This window comes from Terrapene carolina, unplaced genomic scaffold (assembly GCF_002925995.2).
Source record: "Terrapene carolina triunguis isolate 2854851 unplaced genomic scaffold, T_m_triunguis-2.0 Scaffold66, whole genome shotgun sequence".
In the NCBI taxonomy this organism is placed as follows: Eukaryota; Metazoa; Chordata; order Testudines; family Emydidae; genus Terrapene; species Terrapene triunguis.
The window spans coordinates 74,134,972-74,162,606 of NW_020664417.1; the positions used below are offsets into that span (position 1 = coordinate 74,134,972).

A 27,635-nucleotide genomic window follows, 5' to 3' on the forward strand; every position below is an offset into this window, starting at 1 on the left:
CTCTACAGGAATTCTGGTCTGCACCACAGCCAACTCAAATCACTCAAAATCCTTAAAAATCAATGGTGTTGCATTAGTGGGTAGAATTTGGCCTATTCTTTATTTTACTTCATATTGGAGAGGTACATTAAGAGATATTTCTGTGTACATTACACTAAAATAAAGTCAACCAGCATGTAAATCTATGAACAGTTCTCTAAAATATGAGAGGTGTTTATACAGAATGTATTATTGTCATGATTAGTTTTTAGGGTACCCTGGAAAGTAAATGAAATATTAATCTTTTAACCTCAAATTGCCTAAAGCTTAAACTTACATTTGATTTTATTTTTCCAGCTGTGGTTGCAGGGGATGGTATCTTTAAGAATATTCATATAATTCTTTTTTTCAACAAGAAAGCCCCTTTAATAGTGAGCTGGAATAGTCTGGAACACTTCCTAGGGAATGGTAAAGATGGATCTTTTTTCTTTGAATTTAACACCTCCTTAGTAACCAAATTAGAATCTCACATAAGGTTCTTACACACATTTCTGACTTCCCACCTTCTCTTTTCTGTACAGCCAGCTACCAATATCAAGTGAAAAGCTGATTTTCTAATACCACTTTTTTTTCATATTTCTGCAAATGAATAAGTAGTTTTTAACTTTACACAGGCTTGGTTCCTCTTTTTGGCCCTTGTTCAGCAAAGCCTGTGCTTAACTCCTAGCATGTGAGTACTCCTACAGGCTTCACTTTTTCTGCTACTCTTCTTTCACCTCTGAGTGAGATTCGTCACTTTACAGAGGGCCAGCAGGAGACCTGTGCATCACTTTGTCCCACCTGTAGAGTGTCCATTTTTTAATGGCTTTAGGCTACTAGTTAGTTATTGTTAAATGGGTCTAAATAATTTTATTATACAATGAAATATATTGATTTTTCTTATGATTTCACATGACAAACAACTTAATGGTAATTAAAATAGTGTGCTCCCCACAAGTATTGCTTTTTTAAAAGTAAAAATGATAACATTTGCATCATTCAGCCTCACTTTTTCCCCACTTTCTTGCCAGGTGAAAAAAAAACCCCAAACACTTTACTTATGACCCAGTACCAGGTAAATCACACTGGCTAGAAACAATCAAGACTGAAGCAATCGCAAAAGAAAAGACTAAAGTGTAATCAGGAGTGTTCAGACTTTACTCAAGTGAGGGCTATGCTGGCAATTTGCCATGAACCTGGGGGCTGACCGGATGTCCCGATTTTATAGAGACAGTCTCGATTTTGGGGGCTTTTTCTTATATAGGCACCTATTATCCTTCACCCCTGTCCCAATTTTTCACACTTGCCCTCTGGTCACCCTACGGGGAATGTGCTTAATTTGCAGAAAGGGGATCAAATGAAGCCTCTTAGCTTTAAGGTGTTGTGCAAAGAGACCACAGGTCCCAGCACACAATGCTGCATCTAGACCTGAGCATTTTAGGCTGAGATATTTGCAGATCACAGACAGTATGATGAAGGCTGCCATTGGCAGCATCATAGAACTCAGTGGGACACACTTGTCCCACGGCTGATCATTCCTGATGTAAAAGAAACAAAGGAAATCCCACAAATTTCCAGCTATCGTGTACTGATTTGCTGTGTCTGCAAAGGCAGCTTTGTTAAACAGGCCACTGACAACTAGGAGCTAAGTTAACAATAAGAATGTATGGCTAAAACTTTGGGAAATACAGCAGGAGCTGACAAAGAGCTGGGTTTGCAGGGCATGGAATCCATGGAATGACCAGAGCATTTCTCAAATTATAATGAAGTAGGAAGCTCTGTGTGACACGTGGCTCGTTATACCTATCAATGCAGCTTGCTGTTTTTGTATCCGTTCAAGTTCACCCTGTAATTCTTCCTTTGCCTTCTCTTCCAACGCCTTTACTTCCAATCTGTGAGACTGATGTTGGATTTTGATGCTGTCATCATATTTTTTCTTCAAATGTTCTTCTGCCTCCTGCAAGCAAGATAAATATATTTTGGGCCTAATTCACCACTTTGCTACTCCTGCTTTAATGCAAGGTGAATCAGACCCTTCATATGCACAGCATATTTAATTTGCAACGTCACCAAATGTTGATATTTCATCAACACAAGATTAGCAGAAGACTCAAGAAAAAATAAAACCAAGCAACAAAGGAACAGAAGAAGTTTTCCAGACTTCTTATAGTAGAATTTGAGAGGTTCTCAATGTTTGTATCAACTGTGAAACACAAATGTTGAAGATTGTCTATTAGTCATTAGAAAGGTAATTTTTCTTCAGCTTCCAGTAAGGCCTCATCATTATTGATTATTAGTATATTTTGGCCAGAACTTGCAGTCCTTACTTGGTCCATACTTGGACAAAAAAAACATGCCCTTGTCAGTGAAATTTTGATCGAGTCTAGCCTGCAGTATATGGCACTATGTGATTGGGACATTCTGAGGGCCTAATGCTCCCCTAAATTAGATCTGTACCACCTGACTGACTTCATTGTGGTTTTCCAAGTGTCCAAGGCAGAATCTGTAAACAAATGGTCTAAGTTAAATTCCTCCTGGGATGGTTATACCATGTATAGTAGAACCTCAGAGTTACGGACACCAGAGTTACGAACTGACTGGTCAACCACACACCTCATTTAGAACTGGAAATACGCAATCAGGCAGTAGCAGAGACCAAAAAAAAAAAAAAAGCAAATACAGGACAGTACTGTGTTAAACATAAACTACTAAAAATATAAAGGGAAAGTTTAAAAAAAAATTGACAAAGTTAGGAAACTGTTTCTGTGCTTGTTTCATTTAAATTAAGATGGTTAAAAGCAGCATTTTTCTTCTACATAGTAAGTTTCAAAGCTGTATTAAGTTCATGTTCAGTTGTAAACTTTTGAAAGAACTACCAATAACGTTTTGTTCAGAGTTATGAACATTTCAGAGTTACAAACAACCTCCATTCCCAAAGTGTTTGTAACTCTGAGGTTTTACTCTATAACTAGAAAAGCTAATTTACCACCGGTGTGCAATATGGATATGAAGTCAATGTCACAATTACATGGATATTTTAAAATTTACCTTTTTCTTGAATGGAAACCTCCCTTTAGGACAATACACAGTATGAACTTTGATTATTATTTTGTCAATGAGGTAAATCTACATAAACATTTAAAAGCAGTCTTTTTTACACTTGTATAATTGATTTTTTTACACTTTCTTTAATTTGTACACATTATTATAATAATCAGTTTATTATATTGTAAATTAGTATTCTATGTAGTTATGGATGAACCTGAAAAAGTCAGAGTCCTATTAACAATATGCTTAAAATATATATTTCTTAGGAATTTCCTCTTATTTTTGAGGCCAGGCTCAGATAATTTCTATAAAAACATTTCATTCACAGTGTGATCTATATTCAAGCACTGACATAAAGAAATAAAGCACAACAGCAGGGCCGCGAGCAATCAGAACAGCAGGGTAGCCTGTTACTTGAAATAATATTGACCTATCTTTAGGATAACTGGAAATACCTTAATTTAGAGAATCATCTCTCAGCTTATAGTTACCCTAAGATGATTTAGGTCTGAACCAAGTAAGAAAATAAAAATAAACAGCACCAATGTCAGTACAAAACTACCTTGAGTTCCTGATTTTTGCTTTTCTCTAGCATTTGTAGAGCTCTCTGATGTGATGCCTCCAGCTGTGCTTTAACAGTCTGGCTTTGTTGAATGGTGTCTTGAAGATCCTGCAAAAGCTTCTCTTTTTCTTTGCTGGACTGTAGCGTCTGCTCCTTCAGAGATTCTTTGAAGTTATTTGCTTGTTGGTCTAAAGTTTGCTTCAGCTGAGCAACCTTCAACAATGGTACAATTACTAGGTTGTGGTTAGCTGTTAGACTCATCAATTATTATTTGTATTACTACAGCACCTACAAACCCTAGTCAGGACCCCACTGTGCTATGTACTGTACAAACCACTGCACTCAGCTGCTTCGCAGCATCAAACAGACTCATCTGAAGAAAGTGTGTTCAGTTTTACTATATTTTATGAACATGTGATGCTCTATGAAAACAACAGGACATTCATTTCCTGGTGGGAGAGAGCCCCTTATTTCTCTCAATGATGATCCTGCTGGTTTATCTAGCTCTGAAAATCATGGCCAGCTTGCAGAATGGTGGATGCCACAGAACACCTTGAGGATGGAGGTGTTAGATTGGTGGAAAATGGAGCAATTCTGCGGGCTCTGCAGGGATGCTAATACGCTCCCAGAAAGAATATAATGAAACACTACCATCCTTTTCCCATCAACCATCTGGTTAGACTGCATCAAGTAATTTACTAAAAAAATAAAGCATCAGAGCTTTGATCTCTTATCTTCCCAAATCATCTCCCGCTCATGTGGGTAGCCCATTGTCCACGCTGCATAGTAATGAAGGGCACAATTCAAAGAGCAGGTTCAGGAGCACAGTTAATTGAGTGGCATTTGAGTTGTGACATTGAAGGGTCCACTGACTAAATGGTAGATGAAGAGTTTAGTGCAAAACTCCCATTAGTGGTAATGGGAGTTCTGTGCATCACATCCTAGACTTATGTTGTGTGATTTCCCTCTCTCACCCTAACGAATAAATACAGAAGAAATAATATTTACCATATGAGTAACTAGAATTACAGCTTTCTCTTTTGGGGGCAATGGGGCCATTTATTGTATGCTCATTCCCTTTTTTTTTATTGCTACATTTTCTAAATATCTAGCAACAGATTTTTCCGAAAAGCTACCATGACAAAATTCACTGCTGCAGATGTCTCACGAGCCAAGGAGCACATCTACTATGTAATGTCACTAAGAGTTTTGTCACTGTACCTGAGCTTGTAAATCCGTCTTTTGGTTGTGCCATTCCTCCTGCAAAACCTTTGCTTCTTTTGCCTTCTCTTTCTGTAAAGAAGTAAGAGATGGCTGCCTGTCTTCCCTTCTGGGGACACGTGCATTTTCCAGCCTTAAAGAAACAGAGCTCATGTTGTTAAAGGGAGAGCCTCGCAGGCCAACAAATCCGTATCCCTGTAATTTACTTAATGTGATAAAGACATTTCCAGACTGGTCATATTATTGCCTTTCTCCATACTACTGAATGCTCATTTTACTCTTCTTCGTGTGGTCTGGGTTTTCTCTGTTTACATCAGCTAATTACAAGTACTTGTCAAGTGGAAAAGCTTTATTAGCTGCTTATAGTCTACAGTTGCTTTGCACTCGTAGCACTCATTCATGTCTGCAATGGCCAGAGGGAGGTGCTAATGAGCAATGCAAGGCCACCCCCTCACTCCACACAACAGCTTCCATGCAGAGTTTCTCCCAGGGTCTCACTGTGCTCCCTCTCCCTAGGTGCTTAGTCCTTCCTGCCAGGGCTGAGCATGCCTGCTGCCCTTCTCCAGGGGCTGAGCTCTTTCCCACTGGATTTACTTGACCTCTCCCCATTCCCAGACACACATGGCCCATCCCTGAAGTACTCAGTGTGCCCTTATCCTTCCCAGGTTCAGCACACAACCGCCCCAAGCCTCTGAAGGGATGTAGCTCCCAGGGTCTCAGGACACTCCCCTCTACTGTCTCCATTAACATACTCCAAGTAAAACCTAAATTCCAAGTCACTTTATAACTGGAGCCCTCTGATTGCACTGTACCGTGGCTTGGCTTCATTTCTGGTCCCTGTCTGTGCTCTTAAGGGCTCTTGGCCTTTGCCCCTTTCTCTCTGCGGTTTAGACCTGTCTTTCTGCTGCAGAAACGGATCCTGGGATTAAAAGAAAAAGGCAAGTATGAAGCTTGCTTTTAGAGACACTTTCAGTTTAAACATAAGCTCTTTATTTCTATTGTAAAATTACTTTAATTCGCTATTTGTACATTTTTTTTTTCAAATTTATTTCCTCTGCAAAACAATCAATGGAGGACAGGAAGGAACTTTGCATATAAATGGCAGGGCTGGTAGTGGCGGGGCTGGTATTGTTTATGGCTTTGAGTAAAATAAAAGCAGGGTAGTCTTTGTTCCTTTGTATGTGATGATCACATGAAGCATGTGGTAATGAATCTGCTATGGCTGTGAATTTGCAACACTGGGGACAAAACTCAGAACCTGCTGTTCCAACAACACAGGTCTCTAGCACCTGAGGCATATCTCTCCCCTAGTTAGATATTTTATATCCTATATAGGCCAGTCACAAGAGGGACTAAGTCTGACATTGCATTCAGTTCATGGATACAGCATTGGTGCTCATAAGTGCAAACCAGAACACTGTATTCCCTCCACTTAGGTACTGTTGTCCAGGAGTGTATGAGGCTCACAGGAGCTCAAATCCACCATTCAGGCACCAGTTGCCTATAAATGTGTGGCTGCTTGGCACACAACTGTTGCATCTGATTCTCCTTTGGGCTTGGTTTAACAGGGCAAGGATGAGAGAAGAATATATAATATAGTGGCTTGTCTTAATTTGTCCCACTGTCCTTGCTGGATATATTATCAATTCTGATCATATATTTGCTCCCCCCCGAGTTGCTGTCTCACAAAGGCCTGAAGTCCTAGCAGTACTACAGATAGTGAGGATACTCTTTTAGCTCAAGCAGTAGAAGTCCACGTTTTGGATTGCGATCATTGATGCTACATGTGTAGTACTTTAGCTGGGGAACATGGCCATTTGTGTCCATGGCTGCATTACAGTGTTAAGACACAATAGAAGGCTGCATTACAGTACTTAAGACACAATAGAAGGCTGCAAGGAGCGGTAAGCCTTGCTAAAAAAAAGCTCTCTAGCAGGGCTGCCAAGGACAGAAAGCTTATTTAACAGGGAAATTGAATCAACCCTGATGATTTTTTTATATATCAGACTTCCCTACTCACCATTCATTACATGCATAGAGAAAGTTGGAAACAAATTCAAGTCTCTGATGAGTGGCCAGGTCTCTATCATTGCCACATCTTTCAAATATTCATCGTGGGAGGCTGGGGGATGTGTGGATTAGATCAGGGGCTGGATGTGGATATTGGAGCTTTTCACATAGTTTGACAGGTCAAATCAAGCTGCGGTCAGTAGCGAAAGAAAGTTACAATCTGACAGACTATATGAACCACTGGGGTGGCCCATGCAAAGTCAGGTGGTAGACTCAGTCTAGTGTCTAACGGACAGGTGCACACATCACACACACAAAAAATCACACAATATTAGTTATACCGAGACTTGTTACTTAATGTATATAGAAACTAAACTAGTTCCATCTAGTGTCCTTGTGCCATTATGGCAAGAAGCACAAGTTGTATGTGTGCAGTTAAAATCACTCTGGCAGGAATAAACACTGTGCACTTAGTTAATCTACGGTACATTTAGTGCCATCTACTGGCAAAATTATATAAAAGCTATTTTGAGCAGACTAAAAAAGACTGTTCGGAATAAGCATTCAGGTTCATTTACCCCAGTAAAATATGTACTCATTAGGATCAAATGTAAATTTAATGCACCACATCAAAGGATACGTCTGTCTGTTCATTTGTAAGCAGAAGTAAAAACAGCATTCATAATGTGAGCAGATAAAGAGCGTAGTCCAAAAAAACACCTTTTGACATAAGAGATTCCACATCACAAAGTCTGACTAAAAATAGAACACTTGGGCCAAAAAGCTGCATTTCAGAACTCCAGCTCAGGACTGAGGGCCTGATCCTACAAGCCCTCTGTGTGTGTGGATGCCCCCCATGAGTTACAAAATGAGTGGGAGGGCCCTGCACACTGGGCTCGGCAGAGAGCATGGGCCCAATCCTGCAAACTTTATTCATGTGAATAGTCTTCACCTACTCATATAGTCCAATTGAGTTTAAGGGAAATGCTTGCATGAATAAGGACTATTGCATGAGTAACTGTATCCAGGCTCACACCCTATTATTATTCATTAAAATGGGGTGATTTATTTATGTTTTAAACATTTTTATGTAATGTTCTAAGGAACTAATCACACTGGCTATAAATATACTTAGTGCAGGCAGATGCTGGGCGAGCTTCCTTCATCCACCTGCCAACTGCACCCACCTTCCAACGTTGCTACTATTTTAGCCCAAGGTCTCACTGAAAAAGAAATGGTGAATCAGCTCAGGTCTGTGATTAGGCCAACTGGCCACTTGGGCCTAAGATGAAACCAACACATTTATTGTGACTTGTGAGCTATGGAGGTCATGGCTGTTTTACCACATGTAATGGAAAGACAGCACTTACTGAAGGTTTTAGATACTGCTGTTGCTGATAAAATTGGCCTTCAAAATAACATGGGGATGTCTACATTTCTGGGTTTACGAGTGTTGCGCCACAGGTTTTTGCCCCTAGCATTCGCACTGGAAGCCCTTAGACATGCATCTAGGCTAGGGGCTGTAGAATATGAGGAAGCATACCCGTTTGGGGGGGTGTGTCACCATCTGACCCACCTAAGTACTCACCCACTTTGTGATGTGGGTGTACCAATTACAAGGTGAACCACGCTTGAGACAACATAGTCCTCCACCGTCACTTCCACAATTCCCCGTCTGTATGTTCCTGCCTTTCAGCTCCCTCAGTTCCCTCCCACTTGTTCTCTATGGGCCAAAAGTTACCCACCATTTATGTTCCCTTGAACAGCATTTTGGCCTCTCCCCTTTTGTGCATGGGGATTGTGCTGACAACTCAGATTCCTGCCTGGCCATTTCAAAATGGCTGAACCCCAGCATGATGCAAGCTGCCAGGAGAACCACACCAGGTGTTGCCTGGTGATCCAGAGCCATGACTTTAGTAGGAGCTTGCATAATATTCATCTCAATGAAAAGATTTCAGAGGCTAGCTGAGCAGGGCATCCATCGGACAGCGGTACCATGCTGGGAGCAGATTAAACACCTCAAGTCCGTATACTGCAAGGCAAAGTTCTCCAACCGCCAGACTGGTCACATGCCGCACACATGCCCCTGCTGTGGGGAGCTCAGCATGGTGCTTGGCACCGACCTGAGCACAGAACCCAGCATCTGACATGATTTCCTCCCGATTGCAGAGGGTTTTGTCGTGAGCCAGGAGGAAGGAGAGGCAGGTGTGACAGGAGCTGCCCATAGAACTTGGTGCTCCCAGGCAGGACCCCCAGCAGGACGGGTTAGCAGACAGTCCTGGCGGATCCCCTCAGGTCCTGTTTGGGGTGGACCACCCTGGGGAGACAGAATGTAGAGCTGGCCTGGGGCCCTGACCCACAGCCTGGTAAGCACCAATCATCACGTTTTCTATTATTATTGCCAAGTACTTCTTCTTTGGTATATTAGGGCAGGATTTTGGGATATGACAAATAATATTTTTCATGCAGGAGGATGCTAGATTCCAGGAGGACAAGTGTTTATCTTGGGTGGTGGGTACTACACTTCGACTCCCCTACGGGACATTCCCTACAAACTGCCTCTGCCCTGCCATGAGCTACCCAAGATGGATGCCAGGTGGCAAAAAAAATTAAACACCACAAAATACTGGGTGGCAGCTGGTTAACTACAGCCACCCATAAAGAATTTCCGCCCCCCTCACCCCCCCCAAACTACCCAAGATGGATGCCAAGCAGCAGGGGGAAAAATAAAACAATTATGTAAACTCAACACTCTGTTTCATACATTGTATCCAATTAAGCCTTCCTATAAGGGCATAAGATTCATGGCCTAGCAGGCATGAATGCAGAATTTTGCCAGTAATGCTTTTTGTAAAGCCAGGATTGACTATGTAATGTGGCTATATTCCTTGGTTTTCCCATCAACTACTGCTTACAAGCCTATTTGGCTGCAGAAACTGGTAAAGTTAATTGTGACTGTCATTGCTTTTAGTTCATTCATCCTGTTATTGGTACAGACATGTACTTTGGCTACCACATTGCTGTCCCCTATGGTAGCACTTATACGTCTGTGGGGCTTCAAAAAGTGGTAAAGTTCTTTGTGACTGTCACTCATTCATCCTGGCAATGCTACATTTGCATTCTTTGGCTAGACAACATTTGTCCCACGTTGTGGTGATGGTATGTCCATTGCAAGTCCATTTTTATTCTTCTGAACTCTCTGAATAGGCCATTTCAGATGATTGCTCATGCAGCAGGTAGTGTTGTGGTCATGCAGCAGGTAGTGATGTTTTTTCTCTTCATGAGGCAAGTGACGTTTGGGGCAATCAGTGTAGCCAGTGGTATTTGCAGATCGCTGGTCTTGAGTTCACCAGGTTCTTAGGAGTTACCCTTAGCAGCTACATCATGGTGGTGCACTGAATGGCCACCCCTGATCAGTCTTAGTGCTAAAGGCCTACAGACCCACAGCAACCACTCCCCAGGCCCCTGATAGGATGGACAGGCAGCACTCCATTGGGTACCTGGACTAGATAAAGACCCCAACAGGAAAAGGAAGCTGTCTGAGCAACAGACTATTGCCTATTGGTTCCTGCCTGACCCTACCTTATTGCCCTGAAACCTTGCCCCACCTCGCCTCCCCAACCCACTGACCCAGCCCCTTGGATTGCACCTTCTGATAACTGACTCCTGTGAGAACTCCGGCCATTTCCCCAGACTGCCTCTGATACTGATTGACCTCCCAGCTACCCAACAACCTGTGCACACTTGACTACTGCTCTGGACTGCCCCTTAGCCGCCTCAGCCACCAGGAATTACAGTTTGCTCAGACCATGTCGGTCTCCACCGAGGATTGTTCTACCCAAAAAGGGTATAGATCTCACAGGTACAGAGCCACAGAGGATGCTAAGCCTTCAGGAGCAGATCACTTGCCTGCAGGTGGAAAACCAAGCTTTACAGTGGACCAACTTTGTGCAGAAAACCACACCCTTCAAGAACAGCTCACAAGACTGCAAGAGGGAACATCTCCTGCAGCCTCACAGCCCACATTGCTGTCAGGAGCCAAACTCACAGTACCTTACCAGAGCGCTACAATGGGACCCATAGCAAGTTCTGGGGTTTAATGAAGCAGTGCACGCTCTAGTCCCTGGAAATTGGCCAAGCGCCTCAAGACAGGCAGACCCATTCATAAACTGGACCACCAGTACCTAGGTCCCTACCAGATCTGCAGGCAGATCAACCAAGTAACCTTCAAACTTCAACTTCCCCGATATCTTAAGGTGCAACCTGTATTCCATGTCACCCTCCTTAAACCCTTCTCCAACAATCTTTTTCCCAACGAAAACAACTTCCCCCTCCACCAGTCCAAGTCCAAGGTGAATACCTGGTCCACAAAACTTAGACTCACAGATATGAAGAGGGAAGATATGGTACCTCGTCGCCTGGGAAGTCTACAGGCTGGAAGAGCGGTTTTGGGAACCAGACCCATCATGTGCACCCTCCAGAAAAAGCCAGAGCCTTCCACAGAGTCCATCCAGACAAGCCTGCTCCTTTGGTACCCTGATGGGGATGGGGGTTATATAAGGACCCCAGTATTGAACCCAGTCACACTGGCATCATCCTTAGCTGCTGCGCCACAGTAGGGCACTGAAATGCCATTCCTGACCAATAACCGTAGTGCTCAAGGCCTACAGACCCATAGCAACTACACCCCAGGTCCCTGATTGGCTGGACAAGCAGCACTCCATTGGGTACCTGGACTATATAGAGGCCCCAACAGGAAGAGGAAGGTGTCTGAGCAACAGACAATTACCTGCTGGTTGCTGCCTGGACTGCCTTGCTCCTTTGCCTGACCCTACCTTGTTGCCCTGCTGCCTCGCCTGATTTTACCCTGCTACCTTGCATCCCTAATCCGCTGACTCAGTCCCTTGGATTGGATCTTTCAGCTATTGACCCCTGCAAGAAATCTGACCATTGCCCTGGACAGCCTCTTACATGGATTGACCTCCTGGCTACCCGACAACCTGTGCACAATTGATTTCTGCTCCAGACTTCTCCCTAGCCTGCTTCAGCCAACGGTTGTTAGAGGTGTGCCTCATAATGCAAACTTTGGTTAATTTTCATCCTGATTTCATTCCCCTCTGGGACCATGATGTCTGAAAACTTTTCATGGAATAAAAATTCCAGATGATTTCTCAGATTTCTGGGAAGAGAAAATTTTCTTGGACCATGCTGGTAGCTCACTAAGCCTCTCTGCTCAATGGATATGCAGTTCCATGGCCAGTTTTCTAAAAATCTCCCTTGCATAAATTGATGGGATCCCTTGCATAAGTTGAAATACTAGAACAGCACTTTTTTCCATTCTAGTATTTCAAAAATATTTATGTTCTCCAGTGGTTCACCTGCCTCCAACAAAAGTTAGAGCCACTATTGGTGATTGTCCCTGACCGATGATGTCTTGTCTTGCATCCACTCCATAAAAATGTTCACCTTGCAGATGTTGTGGAGAGTGCAGCAGACTGCTATCACATGACCGGCATTGACTACAAGGGCATCCAAAGAGGTCAGTAAATTGCACCATCTGACCTTTATCCTGCCAAAGGCACACTCCACAACCATCCTGCAACTTCTGGGCATGTAACTGAACCTACTTCTGCCAGGTCCAGTGTTGTCTGGGTATGGTTTCATGAGCCATGTTAGGATCAGGTCCCCCAAAATAATGGTAGGCAACAACACGCCATTGATAATGATATTATTAGGAGGAAGTAAGGTCCCAGCTTCTCCCAACAGGTAGTGTCTAGAGCTCCTGAGAACCCTCACATCAGGCACTTTGCCATTGCTACCAACATTGGTGTTTATGAAACTGTTCATGAAATGCCATAAAGTGTCTTGCCGAATGTCTACTCCACTGCATAAACCATTCACCTGCAAGCAGGGGCAGCTGATCAATCAGATCCATGGCTTGTCCCCAGGCTGGAACAGACAGAATTTGAGCAGGTTGCACAGCCAGAATTGATTTACGGTATCGCAACCTGAAAGCACTTCCGCACAGGCAATGGGGAAGGACAGACAAGTTCTAGCACTGGAGCAGCTCCATGTGGAGAGGATGCCAAGGACTATGGGATAAACACCTATGAATACAGGCTTGGAATAACAAGTAGCTATAGTCATTGTGGACACAGCTACATAGGGTATGGCACATGTGCATCTCTGCAGTGTGGACTGGCAGCAGGCTTGACTGACATGTGGACAAATGCATATGAGCCAAGACATGGGTAAACTCTCAATGTAGACATATCCATAGTCAATGGTATATTACAGAGGTGGGCAAACAACGGCCCGCCGGCCACATCTGGCCTGCAGGATCGTCCTGCCCGGCCCTTGAGCTCCTAGCCAGGGAGGCTAGCCCCTGGCCCCTCCCCTGCTGTCCCCTCTCCCCCACAGCCTCAGCTTGCCATGCCGCCAGCGCTCTGGGTGGCGGGGCTGGCTCCGGCCGGGCGGCATGGCTGCCAGTCCTGGTGTTCTGAGCGGCATGGTAAGGGGGCGGGGAGCGGGGGAGTTGGATAAGGGGCAGAGGGTCCCGGGGGGCAGTCAGGGGACAGGGAGCAGGGGGCAGTTGGATAGGCGTGGGAGTCCCAGGGGGCCTGTCAGAGGGCGGGGGTGTGGATAGGGGTCAGGGGACAGGGAGCGGGGGGGGTGGATAGGGGGTGGGGTCCCGGGGGGGGCGGTTAGGGGCGGGGGTCCCAAGAGGAAGCAGTTGGGGGACAAGAAGCAGTGGGGCTTGGATGGGTCAGAGGTTCTGAGGGGGGCAGTCAGGAGGTGGGGAGGGGGAGGAGGCTGATAAGGGGTGGTGGCCAGGCTGTTTGGGGAGGCACAGCCTTCCCTACCCAGCCCTCCATACAGTTTTGGAATCCCGATGTGGCCCTCAGGCCAAAAAGTTTGTCCACCCCTGGTATATTAGCTCTCCTGTAGGGATAGGCATAACACGTATTAACATTAATTTACTCCACAGCGTATTTCTTTTTCTGGGCCCAAATACCACTGAGAGGAAGCATCAAATTACAATTTTCAAATGAGGTGTTCGGATTCAGGCTTTCTATTTTCCAATTAAAAAACCCAGGGTGCTTTTTCCTTTTGTGAATCAAATAAGTATGAAGAAAAGAAGAGGGACAACTGAACTCCAACTGGGCTTACCAGGTTAGAAAGCTACCAGACTCTAAGGGGGAACTAATGGTTCAAAACATTGGTAATATTAAGTTCACACTGACTAGGAACAGATTGAGCAGTAAATCTGCAGGGTCACAGAGAATAATGGATGAAGAGGAAATTGGATGGAAAAAGGATTTCCTATTTCAAATATTTTATTTTGTAGAAAGGGAGTTGGGAGGAGGAGCTATACAAATAGGACAGGCATACAAACCATAATATTTCTTCTTAGGAATACGTTCTGCACCCCACTATTTCTAATATCTTAGACAGAGGTCCAGAAACAAAGGCTCCATCCCACTAAACTTCTTTTTCTTATCTTATCTTCTTGTTCTTATCCTTTTCTAACCATAACTAGGATCTCTTTGTTGGGAAGAATGGGTTTATTTCTTTCAAGCCATATTCTGCTCTCTCTACACATGTGGATATCCCTATCTACCAAGGTTTTGAAGGCATTAGAAATGCCTTGTATGGATAAATTAGACAGCTAGACACCAGTGAAAGATTTGTATCTTTCTAAGTGGCTTATATGGTCCCCATCACCTTATCATAACACCTCACAATCTTTAATGCCCTTATCCTCACAACACTCCTGTGAAGGAGGAAAGTACTATTATCCCCATTTTACAGATGGTGAACTGAGACACCGAGAGATTAATCAATTTGCACAAGATCATACAGGAAGTCTGTGGTGAAGTAGGAAATTGAACTTGGGTCTCCTAAGTCCTAGCTAAAGCCCTAATTCCTGGACCTTCCTTCTCTCCGGTGCCTGTAAGAAGAGTGAAATATGGGGACTGAGCTCTGCTCTTGGAATCAAAGAGGAGCATTTGGCTTATTGTTCTAGCTACCTGATTACAGAGAACATTTGATGTTCTTGTTGCTATCCGTATTGTAAGGGTCTGCATTCATTTGGAAGACTTAAAACTGCCTTCTGATGCATTCATATTAGAATTGCCACATTTGAGAATGTGTTCAGTGAGCAGAGGTGAAAGTGGGCCAGTACGGGCTGGTACGGTGTACCGGTAAGAAGTGGCTGCTGGTACGGGCCCGTACACAGCTGATGTTAAAGCGCTGACGTCGCTAACCCTTTTGCCCCCCCGTCGGCGGCCCTGCTAGTAGGGTCACCGGGGTCTGGTGATTTAAAAGGGCCCAGGGCTCCCGGCTGCTGCTACCGCGGCAGCCACTGGAGCCCTGGGCCCTTTAAATCACCACTGGAGCCCTGGGCAATGTGGGCCAGGCAACGCTGAAGGGCTAGCTGGGGGAGGCTGACCCCCCCAGCCCCGCCCCTTCTGACCAAAGCCCCACCCCTTCCGGGGGCCAGGTAAGACTTTTAAGTTACTTTCATCCCTGTCAGTGAGACAAATTTGGGCACCATGATGTTGCAACGTTTCACTCACAATATGATGATATTGCTTCGAAATGGCACCATGTTAGACAAAACATCAGAACATAGTGACATAGTGTTACCATGTGATGTTGTTTTGCTGGCTCCAAAGTTATTTCAGGCTCATTTAAGGTCACAGGTTCGCCCTATCAATACTCAGGGCAATTCCTAAAGGGGCAAACCAAGATGGGTTACCACATTGCCATTATTATTATGTGTACTCTGGCAGTACCTCAGGTACCTCGAACAAGGATCAGGGGACCCCATTGTGCTAGATGTTGTCCATGCGTATAACATGAAAAGATGGTTCCTGTCTTTCCATTCTATGTATCTTGTAATATCAGCTCCTGCACTTTAGCACATATGGAGGAAGCTCCTAAAGCTTTAAGGAGATGACCAAATATGCCTAGGCTATAGAATTTTATTTTAGTCCATTTCCCATGTGCTTCCTTCTGAGAGCGAGAAGAGGAAAGAATTTGATTTATTTAGTTTACCTAGAAAATCTCAGTGGCATATAAATATTGTGTTTCCAGGAGCATCCAGAGTGAGATTTAATTATAATGCTTCCCTCCACTCTGCACAGCATTCTCACTACGTCAACCCAACCACAAATGTGCCTTATGCAGCTATTTTTAGGTCTGAAATTGTATCCAGGTTAGAACTGGATTAGTGACAGCACACTGCTTAACCTTCAAGGCAGAAGCTCAAGACTGAGCCATTTCAGTGTTTCCAGCTGGGAATCATGCCTTTAGCAAAACACAATACTGTTCATACAGTACATGGTGGTTTCCTGGCTGTGAATACTCAGTGCATATGAAAGGGTAGTATTATAAGTTGATTGGACCTCAATCCTTGGGCAATTGTGCCAAGAAATGATGGTTCTAGACAAGCAATTTACAGAGTGACATCAAGAATCTGTGTGTCCTTCCATAGGAAATTCCTTTCTCTATGCCAGCACTTGCAGATGAATGGATGAATTTACAACGTTGTGAATGGAACTTCTTCACACAACGTACAGCCAATCTGTGGAACTTATTCCCAGGGGATTTTGTGAAGGCCAAAACTATAATTGGATTAAAAAAAATTATTGAAGTTGATGGAGAATAGGTCCCTCAATGGTTATTAATCAAGATGGTCAGGGATGCAACCCCATGCTTTGGGTGTCCCTAGCCTCTGACTGCCAGAAGCTGGGAGTGGACGACAGGGAATGGATCACTCAATGATTGCCCTGTTCTGTTCATTCCCTTTGAGGCATCAAGCATTGACTACTGTCAGAAGACAGGATATTGGGCTAGATGGACCATTGGTCTGACCCAGTATGGCCTTCCTTATGTGTCTCTTGAGATTACAATGATGTCATAGCTACACCACAGGACTGAAGGTCAGGAGACCTAGGTTACATTCCCTGTATTGCCAGTAAGACTTCCTCTGTGACCTTGAGAAAGTCACTTAATGGCTCTCTGCTTCAGTTTCCCCATCAGTAAAATGTGGACAATAATATTTATTTTCAGGTAAGTCTTAAATAATTATTGTTTATAGAGTGCTTTGAGATCTTTGCATGAAAGGTACTCTATGAATGCACAGAATTATTATGACAACTGATGATTTCCAAAAGCAATCAACACTTATCACTATAATATTCAAGCATTGTTTGAGAGTGACATTATTTCATGGAAAGGAAGAACCTCTCAACTTTGAATGTACTAAGAATACGTGTATCTTTGCAGGATGACAGAAAGGCACAAAGAGTTCTGTGACTTCTGGCTTCCCAAAAGATGCACTGTATGGCATCAGGCATCCTGGAAGCCACAAAAAGACCATCTGAAATATGTCAAAATGTATGCATCATCCACAGGCAGTCTTTTTACAGGGGTACTGTGGCCAAGAGGCAAACAGAGAGAAATTGAAGCAAAAAGGATTTAGATGGAGTTCAGATTACAGTTATATTCTCAGTTCATAACACTAGGAAATTAGTAGAAGGCCCACAAGATAACTGTTGATGTTGGAATGTGCAATTCCCCTTCATTCAGGGCAATGGAACCCTATGTTTTCTGTGTCTTTGTACACTGAATTATAGTAAATCAAGAAGAGAGAGTTTATTATGACCACCTTGAGTCTGTAAGTACCAGCTGAGACAGAATGTTTTGATTGGTAGCAAGTGGAGTCATTAATGCTCCCACTGGCCCACCCCCTCTGTTGGAAGTGAAATGGTTTAGAAGTGGTGAAATGGAGGATACAAGGTGATGGGAAACCTAAATTGCAACATAAAATCAACAGTGCCTACCTGTACCTCACTAAGCCCACACTGTGGAACATCTGATTCCTGTTGCCTCTCATGATTTTTTCTGGAGTGAGATTGAAGAAATTCTTTGTATCTGGGAATATCCTGATTTTGCCTGATAAAATCTTCAAGCCTTAAAACCTAGGTTGGCAGGTGAGAACAACAACAACAGATGAAAACTTCCCTATCCCCAAAACCCATCTGCTTATCTTTAATGTAATCCCAGAGAAGCAAGTTACAGGTCAGTTAATTTGTTATTCTGGGCAGGACATCAAATGTAATGAGATGGAAAAGCAAATATGGTGTTGAGCATCATCAGTGCATTTCACCATTGCACTGAATTGACTTGTAATATGATGAGAACAAGGAATTTCCTGACCTCTGATAGCTTGTTTCCCATGAGATAAAATGTTAAAAATGCTCACAGGCAAAAATCTCTCAGAAGCATATGAAAAGGAAATATTATGTATGGAAAGTTTTAAAACAGGTAACATTTCCCTAAGAGACCTGGCTGTTGCAAGGGAAAAAGCTGTGAGAAGATAAAAATGCATTCCAGATTCATGTAGATCAAAATTCACAATTGTCAGCATTCTTACAGGTGTACTGTTTCCCAGGGTAAAGAAGTGCTTTCGTGAGGGTTCTGTTTTTATTTTGACAGGCAAATTATTTATCGAACCTTCAGTCATTATACTCCATAGGATAAACATTTTGACAAATGTACTTATTTGGAGAATGCATATTATTTAGCCCATAGACTATACACAACAAGTGCTACAAAGGAATAATCAAGATTTTAACATGTCTCAGACTTATTTTTCAGCTGGATTCTGTATTAGAATAGACACTTCTATGCTAAAAATGAATTAGGGATACACTGTGACTTAGCACAGCCCTTAGCAAGGCCTGGTGTAAGCTACAGCACCCTGGGAGACACTATGACTCAGAGACACACCTCTGGGTCACAATTCCTCCCCTGCATCCTTTTCTTTCCTGGGAGTGGGGTGCGACTAATTGCTGCCCTGTACCAGCAGTAAATTACTATCTATCCCATGCTAGCTCAGCTACTCTGGCTAGGGAGCATGGAGGATAGAGCCAAAGTTCCATCCATTCCTTTCCCCTCTCCGCCATGTGCTCCATGGAACGAGTAAGCAGGCAAGCAGCCTCACTTCTAGGCACCTGGATCCAAGATCTGGGGGAGCCCATATAGGGGAGCTAGTAAGGTTCTTATTCCCCTCTTGCATGGGCACATAGTCCAAGTCACGATCTTGCCCTCATTAAGTCAAATTTCTCATTAGAGAGCTATGGAACAAAAAACAAAAACAACAAAAAAAGGAGTAAGCCTATATGCTCAGTGAAAATTAATATCATTTTGTTAAAATCTTTGTTGACATTTAAAAATAATAATTTCTGATATTTCTACCGATAGTCTTTGCAAATTTCCTTGAAGGATATCGCAGACAGTAAGGATTATGAATCTCATTAAGAACCTTCCGAATGAGAAGAAAAATTAAGAGTCCTTTTAATATCAGGTGGATTTATGCCCAGCATACCTCAAGTGAAGAGTCCTGAAGTTTCCTACTTAGGGCTTCTTTCTCCTTCTCTAGCTGCTTTATTTCATTCTCAGCATTCTTTCTTAATTCCTCTAACTGTATCTGAACCTCCTAAAAGTAAATAAAACAATTAAAAATGTGTAGGACCATGCCCAGAGTAGACATCATAGAAGGAAGGAAAGAAAGTGTCTCAGTAGGGTGGAAGAGATATGGACAGTATGTTTCAGGAACATGAACAGAGGCAGATCACAGCAGTCCATACAGTTCTATGAAAGCTAATAATAATACTTAAGCACTTGAATGGCACTTGTCATCCAAGGATCATCACAGCTTTTTGCAAAGGAAGTTAAGTATCCTTGTCCCCATTTTAGATCTATCTGCCTGTTTTAATTAGGGTTTTCTGTTGCACCCATCACTGTAGTGCTGTTGGATGATGAATCAGACACAGAGAAGGGAAGTGATCTGGCTGAGGTCACAGAATAAATCAGTAAGAGAGCTTAAAATAATGGTCTTGACTGGAAGCCAGTCCAGAGCTAGATCACATTGTCCCTTAGCAAAGGATTGCAAAAGCATTGGCAGAGAATGCATATTAATAGATACAATGAAGTTCAGTTACTAATTTCTGCATTTTAGAAAATACAGTTATGAATCAATATTATGAAATCATATCTCATTACTTTGCAAGCAACTTTTATGTGGAAAAACCATTCAATGCAAGTCTCCTACAAACAACCCATTAGAAACTGTTATCCTTGACACTGATGATGCTTCCAGCATAACTGAATTGTGGTGAGGAATTCCATGTGAGGGCGGGAGGGAATTTCAGCTGAAGAAATCAGATACACTTTCTCACGGCTTATTTTCAGGATTCACACTCTGTCGTGTCTCTTCAGATTCAGCAAGGCTGTTTCCATGCATTCTGCACAGCCATAACAGTTTACTCAATAATAGATACTGCTGTCCTGTAGTGTCTCTCCTTACATTAATTACAGAGTCATCTAAGTGTTTTGTTCTGTTTCCATGATCAGCATAGACTTACACTGGCTGTTGTCTCAATCTTCCACCAAAAAGCAGCTTGGAGTATTAAAACTGCAGTGGGTAGACAACATTTGTCTGATATTGCATCTATGTTCAAGAAGGGTTAATCTAAAGTTGTATTAAGGTGCAAACCATCCACCACATTTTTAAAGATGTATTCACTATATAATCAAAGTCTGATGACTGGTAATCTCAGTAGAGTTTCTAGTGGAAAGGTGTGCACATCTCAGAAATCACCATTACAATTGCAACCTTAATGACAACCCCAGTGGAGAAATCAAGAATTAAATGAAGATTGAACTGCCACCTCTCACCCTTAGAAACTGTCCCTCCAGTTCAAGGTTGATGCCCATTGGCAAGAGAGTGATTGGAAGCTTGCAGTGATGCTGCCCATGCTGTATCTGCTCAATGGATGGAGGAGTTCAGTGTTGAGGGTTGTCAATCCAGTGCTTTTATAGTTAATTAAATCTCCTTTCAGGGCATGCACAACTTTGTACACATCATTGTCAAAGCAGAAGGTGGGGATTTAGCCAGTTTAACTCATCTAACTCCCTGTGCTCTGAGCTGAATATGTATCCCTTAGTGTCTGAATATCGTCACAGTTAGAGTGCTCATTTGCTGTAGAAAGACTGAATATGCAACTCCTAAATATTTCCTTAAGCAATCTGGTATTTGAAGTTCATTTGCATACTTGCTCATCTCATCTGTGTCAACTTGCTGACTGAAAACATTTCTGCAGCAGGTCTTGAGAGACCACTTCAGGGGAGGGGAGGAGGGAGGACCGAGGGGAAGGGGGAGGGTGAAGATGCCAATTCTAAGAACTTCAGGCCCAATGGAACTCTATAATGTTTAAAGCAGAATGACTTAAAAACATTCAGCATAACAGAATGTGAATGTAAACTCCTGAAGAGACAAGTAATACACCTCTATCCCGATATAAGCTGTCCTCAGGAGCCAAAAAATCTTACCGCGTTATAGGTGAAACCACGTTATATCGAACTTGCTTTGATCCACCGGAGTGCACAGCCTGGCCCCGCCCCCCCGGAGCGCTGCTTTACCACGTTATATCCGAGTTCGTGTTATATCGGGTCGCGTTATATCGGGGTAGAGGTGTATAATTAAAAGGAAGGTACAATGCTAGCAAACACAAGCAAAGACCATGGAGTAATGAGGATTCCTCATAGCTAATAATTAAGCAAATGGAAATCTAGCACCAATTCACAGTGTGGAGGTGCTGTGAACTGGCTGGCAGAGATTGACAGAGAACTGAGAACAGAGTTGGAAAAGACAAAATTAGTTTTCGAAGAAAAGGAGAAGAACAAATGGTCTTGTGGTTAAAGTACTGAAGATCAGAGGCCTACACAGGTTTCCTGTGTGACCTTTGGCAAGTCACTTAACCTCTCTGTACATCAGTTTTCCTAGCTTGAAATGAGGGTATCATCATAATCTCCCTACCTCATGAAGCTGTTGAGGGACTTAACTCATTAGATCCTGGGATAGGAGTAACAGTAGCAATGAAAAATATTATTTGACAAAAACAAGTTTTATTTTACTGTTTATAGAAGATGCCCCCAAGCAGTACCTATTTCTGTGCATTTATTATTGATAAACAAACTAACTCACATTTGAACCTGGAAGTTTAAATTGTGCACACAGAAAACTTCCTGTGGCCTTTCCCAGCGCCATTTGGCATACAGATTAGATTGCTCACCAAGATATGTGCTATTCAAAAACAAGGGTCGGATTTTCAGAAGGAGGCTTCCTTTTGTGTGTGTACAATTTTGCCTATTCAAACACCTGAACATGCCACGTTCAAACACTTGCACTTTCATGGTCAGGCGATGGAATTTTCCACACATGGTTCCCTTTTTGACAAATGGGGTTTTGTGCATTTAAACTCTATCGCTTCATGCACATGTATTAGTGCTTCAAAAAGTGTTTGCACAGCGCCTAGCACAATGGGGTCCAGCTCTTGGCTGGAGCCTTTGAATGCTATTGTAATATAGATATATATTATTATTATTAATGAGAGCATGTATGCAGATGTTTTGCACTTGCAAACATGCATACACATAAAAGGGGGCCAGGCTGTGACCCCTTAAAAAAACAGGGTAGAAAAACTATGGTTTTTTTTAAATAAAAAAATTGAAGGGTTTTTTAAATTTAAATTGGGTTTTTTTAATTTAAATTAAATAAAGGTTTATTTAAAATTAAATTTGAAATTTACAACTTATGTTGAGGCCTAAACTTATTATAATCCATGAAATAGTTTAAATAACTACAAAAAATATTAAACAGTACATGTTTGTTGCCAAGTTTTAAACAAAGTCAAACCACTGAATGGGTGGAAGTCACTGGCTAAGCACTAGAAGCCAAGTTTGCTGAAGTGCTAAACCAGCTTTTGACATCAGTAGCCTCTTCTGCAGGTTCAGAGACAATATTTTCTTCATTACAGTTTATTCAACTAGATCAGTTCAATGACAAGTTCATTCAAAGTTAAGAAACCAACTGGGAGTTGAAACAGCCTGAAAGCTTGTTTTCCTCCACCAATCTATGAATAAAAATTAGATGTGAGAGAATGAGATCTCCTAGTTCATGAAGGGCACAGTGATCAGAAATAATCAGTTCAATTCATTAACTACAGATAATACTTCCTTTGTTTAATAAAATCAGTTCGTTTTAAATGCAAAACGTGTTGATAAACTTTTTTTTAACGTATCCAGCATTTAAGGTTGTTTTATTTAATTTTTAAAAAGCTGCTTTTTGCACTTTTAACTTGAAATTCCATCCAAATAGAACTTGATACAAATTGCAAGGGGAAAAAAGCATCATCTTGTAAAAAGTTAAGCTAAATAATTACTTAAATAAATGTATATAGATATAGGGCAGGGGTCGGCAACCTTTCAGAAGTGGTGTGCCAAGTCTTCATTTAATCACTCTGATTTAAGGTTTCGCATGCCAGTAGTACATTTTAACGTTTTTAGAAGGTCTCTTTCTATAAGTCTATGGTATATAACTAAACTATTGTTGTATGTAAAGTAAATAAGGTTTTTAAAATGTTTAAGAAGCTTCATTTAAAATTAAATTAAAATGCAGAGCCCCCCGGACTGGTGGCCAGGACCCGGGCTGTGTGAGTGCCACTGAAAATCAGCTCGCGTGCCGCCTTTGGCACGCGTGCCATAGGTTGCCTACCCCGATATAGGGTATCCTCCTGGTTAGCAAAAAGAAACACCAAATTTAGTGTTAAGGCTATACTTAGTTGCAAATCAATCTTTCTTTAGGAAAATAACTAAAAGGTACAGATGCAAAATTTGATTAAAATCGATTATTTAAATCAAAGTTTCCTGCTTGCTGATTTACATCATTTAAATCAAAGTGATTTAAGTCAATCCATCCTGTTTAAAAATTAGGCTCATAGTACAAATGAAAACTCAAACAGCTTTGCAATGTTACATGGAAGAACCTGCGTTCAATCCCCAGACTTTTGCTCCCCAGGCTCGCTGGGGCTAAGAGTACTACAAAACAAGGTACTCAGGAGCTGGCAAGCAGGGCAGAGTGCGTTACATGGCTTAGCAGCAACCTCCCTTATGCTCTTTACAAGGAGGTGTGCTCAGTGATTCTTAACCAGAAGTGGAACTCCAAGGACAAAAGTGTAAAAGCAAAGAAAATAGGGTAGGGAAGCCCTTGCATCTCCAACAAGGATGTAAATGACGCCCAGACCAGTTGGTCTGATTACCATGTCGTGTGCTCTAATAGTTTTGCTTATATATCTTTTAGGCAGAAATAAGCAAGTCCCATAAGGAGACAGAGGGCCAAATTCTTTTTTGATTTAGGCTCTGATTCAACATGCCATTTAAGTATATGCTTAATGTTAAGTCCCATTGGGATTTAAGCACCTGCTTCAAGTTAAACATGTGTTTAAGTGCTCTGCTAAATCAGGATGGATTTAACACTTTTATTTAGATGCTTTGCTGTATCGAAGCCCTTGCAATGTGCAAATTCACTGACCCCAAGAGAGTGCAACCCACAGATGCAAGGGCAGAATTTACCACAGAGGGTTATTTCTCAAGAGGAATCTCTTTAGCGACTGGGTGCCAATGCAATGCCAACAGTTTAAATTAAAGTGCAATATAGACTCCTACAGTATTTCCATGACTACTGGTGTTACCAAGGCAACCTGTTTGGATCTGAGGGAAGACAAGAATTACTCCTACTGATTGGAATTAAGTATGGAGATTAGTATCAGCTTATTTATTCTCTTTTGTGCCTGGGTGGCCACTGGTTCCTGCAGTCAGCAGCAACATCTGACCTGCGCAACTGCACTCTGGAGCCAATGATAGTGGTGCTAAATCCTCTCAATTCTATTGTCTTACAGGAGGTTCTCAGCAGCTTGCAGGATTGGGCTCTATGTTTGGAAAATGTGTAACTATTGAGTACGTTAATGCTATTCAAGTTTTGAACAGCAAGGATCCAGATGAATTTAAATTTAAGATTGGAATATACAACCCCTGGTCATTATCCCTTGGGATGGACATTAAATTAATCACATTGCTGTTGCATGCAAGGCATTCAAGCATAGGCACTGCCAAGAACACAGGAGTCACATCAAGGATAAATTCACTTTGACTGTGAAGCTTTTCATAGAAAAACCACCAGTTCAGTTCACTTTTTAGACCAGAAACACAGCAACAAAATCCTTGCATTTTCTAGTAACTCAAAGTGCCTCCAGTTAGAATAATGAAAATGACTATGACCAATGAGATTAAAAACAGATGAATCAGAGTATCTATTAATAGAAGAACATCCCCACCTTCTGCAATGTTTTTCTTTCAGCTTCCATGGAGGTTTGAGCAGATTTGATTTCCATTGTGTGTTTCTTTACAAGATCTTCCAACCCCTTCACAAGCTGCTCCTTCAAACGCATTTTCTCCTCATCTGACTGTCGTTTAATTTTATGAAGTTCTTCTTTGTGCTGTTGCTTTATATCTTCTATTTCAGTAGCTGCAGCTTCCATGGGCTATAAAATACAGTGGCCTTATAATATAAGAAAATCAAGATAAAGTCCTGGAGCCTGAGCAGTCTACCTATTCTGTAGGGGATTTCCTGTCCTTCGAGGTGAATTCCATTGGACAACACTGGGTTCTTGTAAAAAAAAAAAAAAAAAGCACTCCCTTCCTGTGACATTTTAATGCTCCAGGGCTGTACACATCTTTTATAATCAAGCTTCTCACACTTTTTTCATACTGTGAGCTACTTCTGAAATTAGAGATCTCCTTATGGACAACTGCACTTTCATGGAGTTACACTACATATGAATTTGGTCCCTGCTATGTTTCTCACTCTAAGGGTATGTCTACACTATGAAATTAGGTCGAATTTATAGAAGCCGGTTTTATAGAAATCGGTTTTATACAGTCGATTGTGTGTGTCCCCACATAAAATGCTCTAAGTGCATTAAGTCAGCGGACCGCGTCCACAGTACCGAGGCTAGCGTCAACTTCCGGAGCGTTGCACTGTGGGTAGCTATCCCACAGTCTCCGCCGCCCATTATTGCCCAGGTGCAATAATCCAGTAGGGGGAGCTAACAGATCATGGTAAAGAGAGTTTGGATTAGATAATTTATTAGCGGGAGGCTAATTAGGGTCTATAAATTAGGGAGCTATTAGGGTCTATAAACTCCTTACTGGTGGGAGTTCATTATTTGAACTTTTTCTTGTTAAGCTTCTAAATGGAATCAAAATAGTTTCCTTTTTTACATTAATCAGCATCTTAGCCTTAGGAAGCATGCCTTGGTCCTCTCCCTTTTTAAGGGCTTGATCCTACAAGGTACGGAACTCCGCCCTGAACCAGCAAAGCACTTAAGTATAAGCCTCACTTTAAGCATGTGAGTAGTCCAAGTGAAACCATCCAAACTAGTCAAGTGTGTGTTTAAGTGCTTGGCTGGATTGGGCCAAGCACTCACTACCTGGCAGGACTGAGGCCTACACACACAATCCAAAGTCCACGGAAGTCTAAAGAAAGATCCCTGTTGATATCAATGCACTTTGGATCAGGCCTTATATGGGGTACCATGCCTTAAGAGGTCTGGGAGTAAATACCTGTGTAAGCACCTGTGTGGCTTCACTGCCTTCCTTGGTTTGGCTCTGTTTGGTGTAGGTCATTTGCTGCAGCTGCATTATTTGATTCTTCAATTCATCTACTTCTTTCTCAGCTTTGCTTTGGGAATTCAGCACAGTTTCCATTTCTTCTGCGGTTGTAAGATTTACATTTCAAACAACATACATCACTTGGGAGTTTACAACGTGACTGACTAGCAAGGGAAATATTTAACAATGACGTTAATGAGCAGCGTACCTGCTTTACTCAGTATTTCATTCTCCTGCAGCATGAGCCTCTCTTTGGCTACAGTCAGTTCTTCTTCCAGTTTTTGCACTGTGCTTTTGGACTCCAGAGTCTCTTGTTGAGACTCCTTAAGCTGTATTTCCAAGTCCTAAAATATCATAGGATATCACTTATTTCTTTGGCATCTTGCATATAGTCCATTTTATTCTCAAGTGCAGAGGTCACCAATCACCATTACTATAGAGTGATGTCTCAGACACTTGGAAACTTAGAGGTAAGCTAGTTAGTTCTGCCTCTGTCAAGCACTGCAATACCTCCAACATCTATTAGAGAGATTAGAACTTTATTTAAACCAGCTTCACTATTTGTCATCACACATGCACTGGCTCTGAAATAATAATAATAAATTTGCTCTAATATGGGGCCTTTCATCCAAAGGTCTCCAAGCATTTGTCATGCACTGAGGAAAAAAACTGAAAATTCATCACACTTAAACATCCTTTTCCTTTTATATTTAATGCATTTAATGGCTTTCCTTGCCAGTATTTGCTAATGACCAGAGATATTTGTGACTAAAGAAATTTCTTCTTCCAAGTCTGTCATATTGTAATGTGAAAAGTAGTCATAAGTATGTAACAGTACAAAAAGCCACCTTATGAAGGAAAGCTTTTTTGTGAAAACAAATATTAGCAAAATATTGGAAACTACATTCTGTGTAACTGTTCTCTTTTCCCCCAAAATTTATCCCACAGTGAGAGTTCTTCTTTAAACACTCAGGATAAGAGTCTAAGCTTATGTGAATCAGCATAGCTCCATTGGCTTCACAGGAACACCACCAATTTACACAGGCTGAGGATCTGGCCCTCAGAACAGATCTTCCTAATGTAATTTCAACCTGAGCCCCATTCAGCTGATACCAAAATCAGAAACAAAAAGCAAAAGACCTGAAACTGTCTCAACACCTCCAGTTCCTTTTTTTATTGCATGCCAGAAACATTG

The 27,635-nt window shown here is 42.1% G+C and overlaps 1 protein-coding gene across 1 annotated transcript in view; it reads right to left on the bottom strand.

Annotated features, from left to right (window-relative positions):
- Window positions 1-1,771: 1,771 nt before the first annotated feature.
- FAM184B (family with sequence similarity 184 member B) overlaps window positions 1,772-27,635 on the bottom strand; it is a 36,153-nt gene continuing 10,289 nt past the window's right edge. The window contains exons 3-11 of the mRNA XM_029910649.1: window positions 26,649-26,784; window positions 26,393-26,541; window positions 25,105-25,311; window positions 19,257-19,367; window positions 17,710-17,847; window positions 5,662-5,768; window positions 4,850-4,982; window positions 3,629-3,841; window positions 1,772-1,975 (exon numbers count right to left, since the gene is read on the bottom strand). Of these exons, the coding sequence (XP_029766509.1) occupies window positions 1,772-1,975; window positions 3,629-3,841; window positions 4,850-4,982; window positions 5,662-5,768; window positions 17,710-17,847; window positions 19,257-19,367; window positions 25,105-25,311; window positions 26,393-26,541; window positions 26,649-26,784 (1,398 nt within the window). The remainder of the gene's footprint in view (window positions 1,976-3,628; window positions 3,842-4,849; window positions 4,983-5,661; window positions 5,769-17,709; window positions 17,848-19,256; window positions 19,368-25,104; window positions 25,312-26,392; window positions 26,542-26,648; window positions 26,785-27,635) is intronic.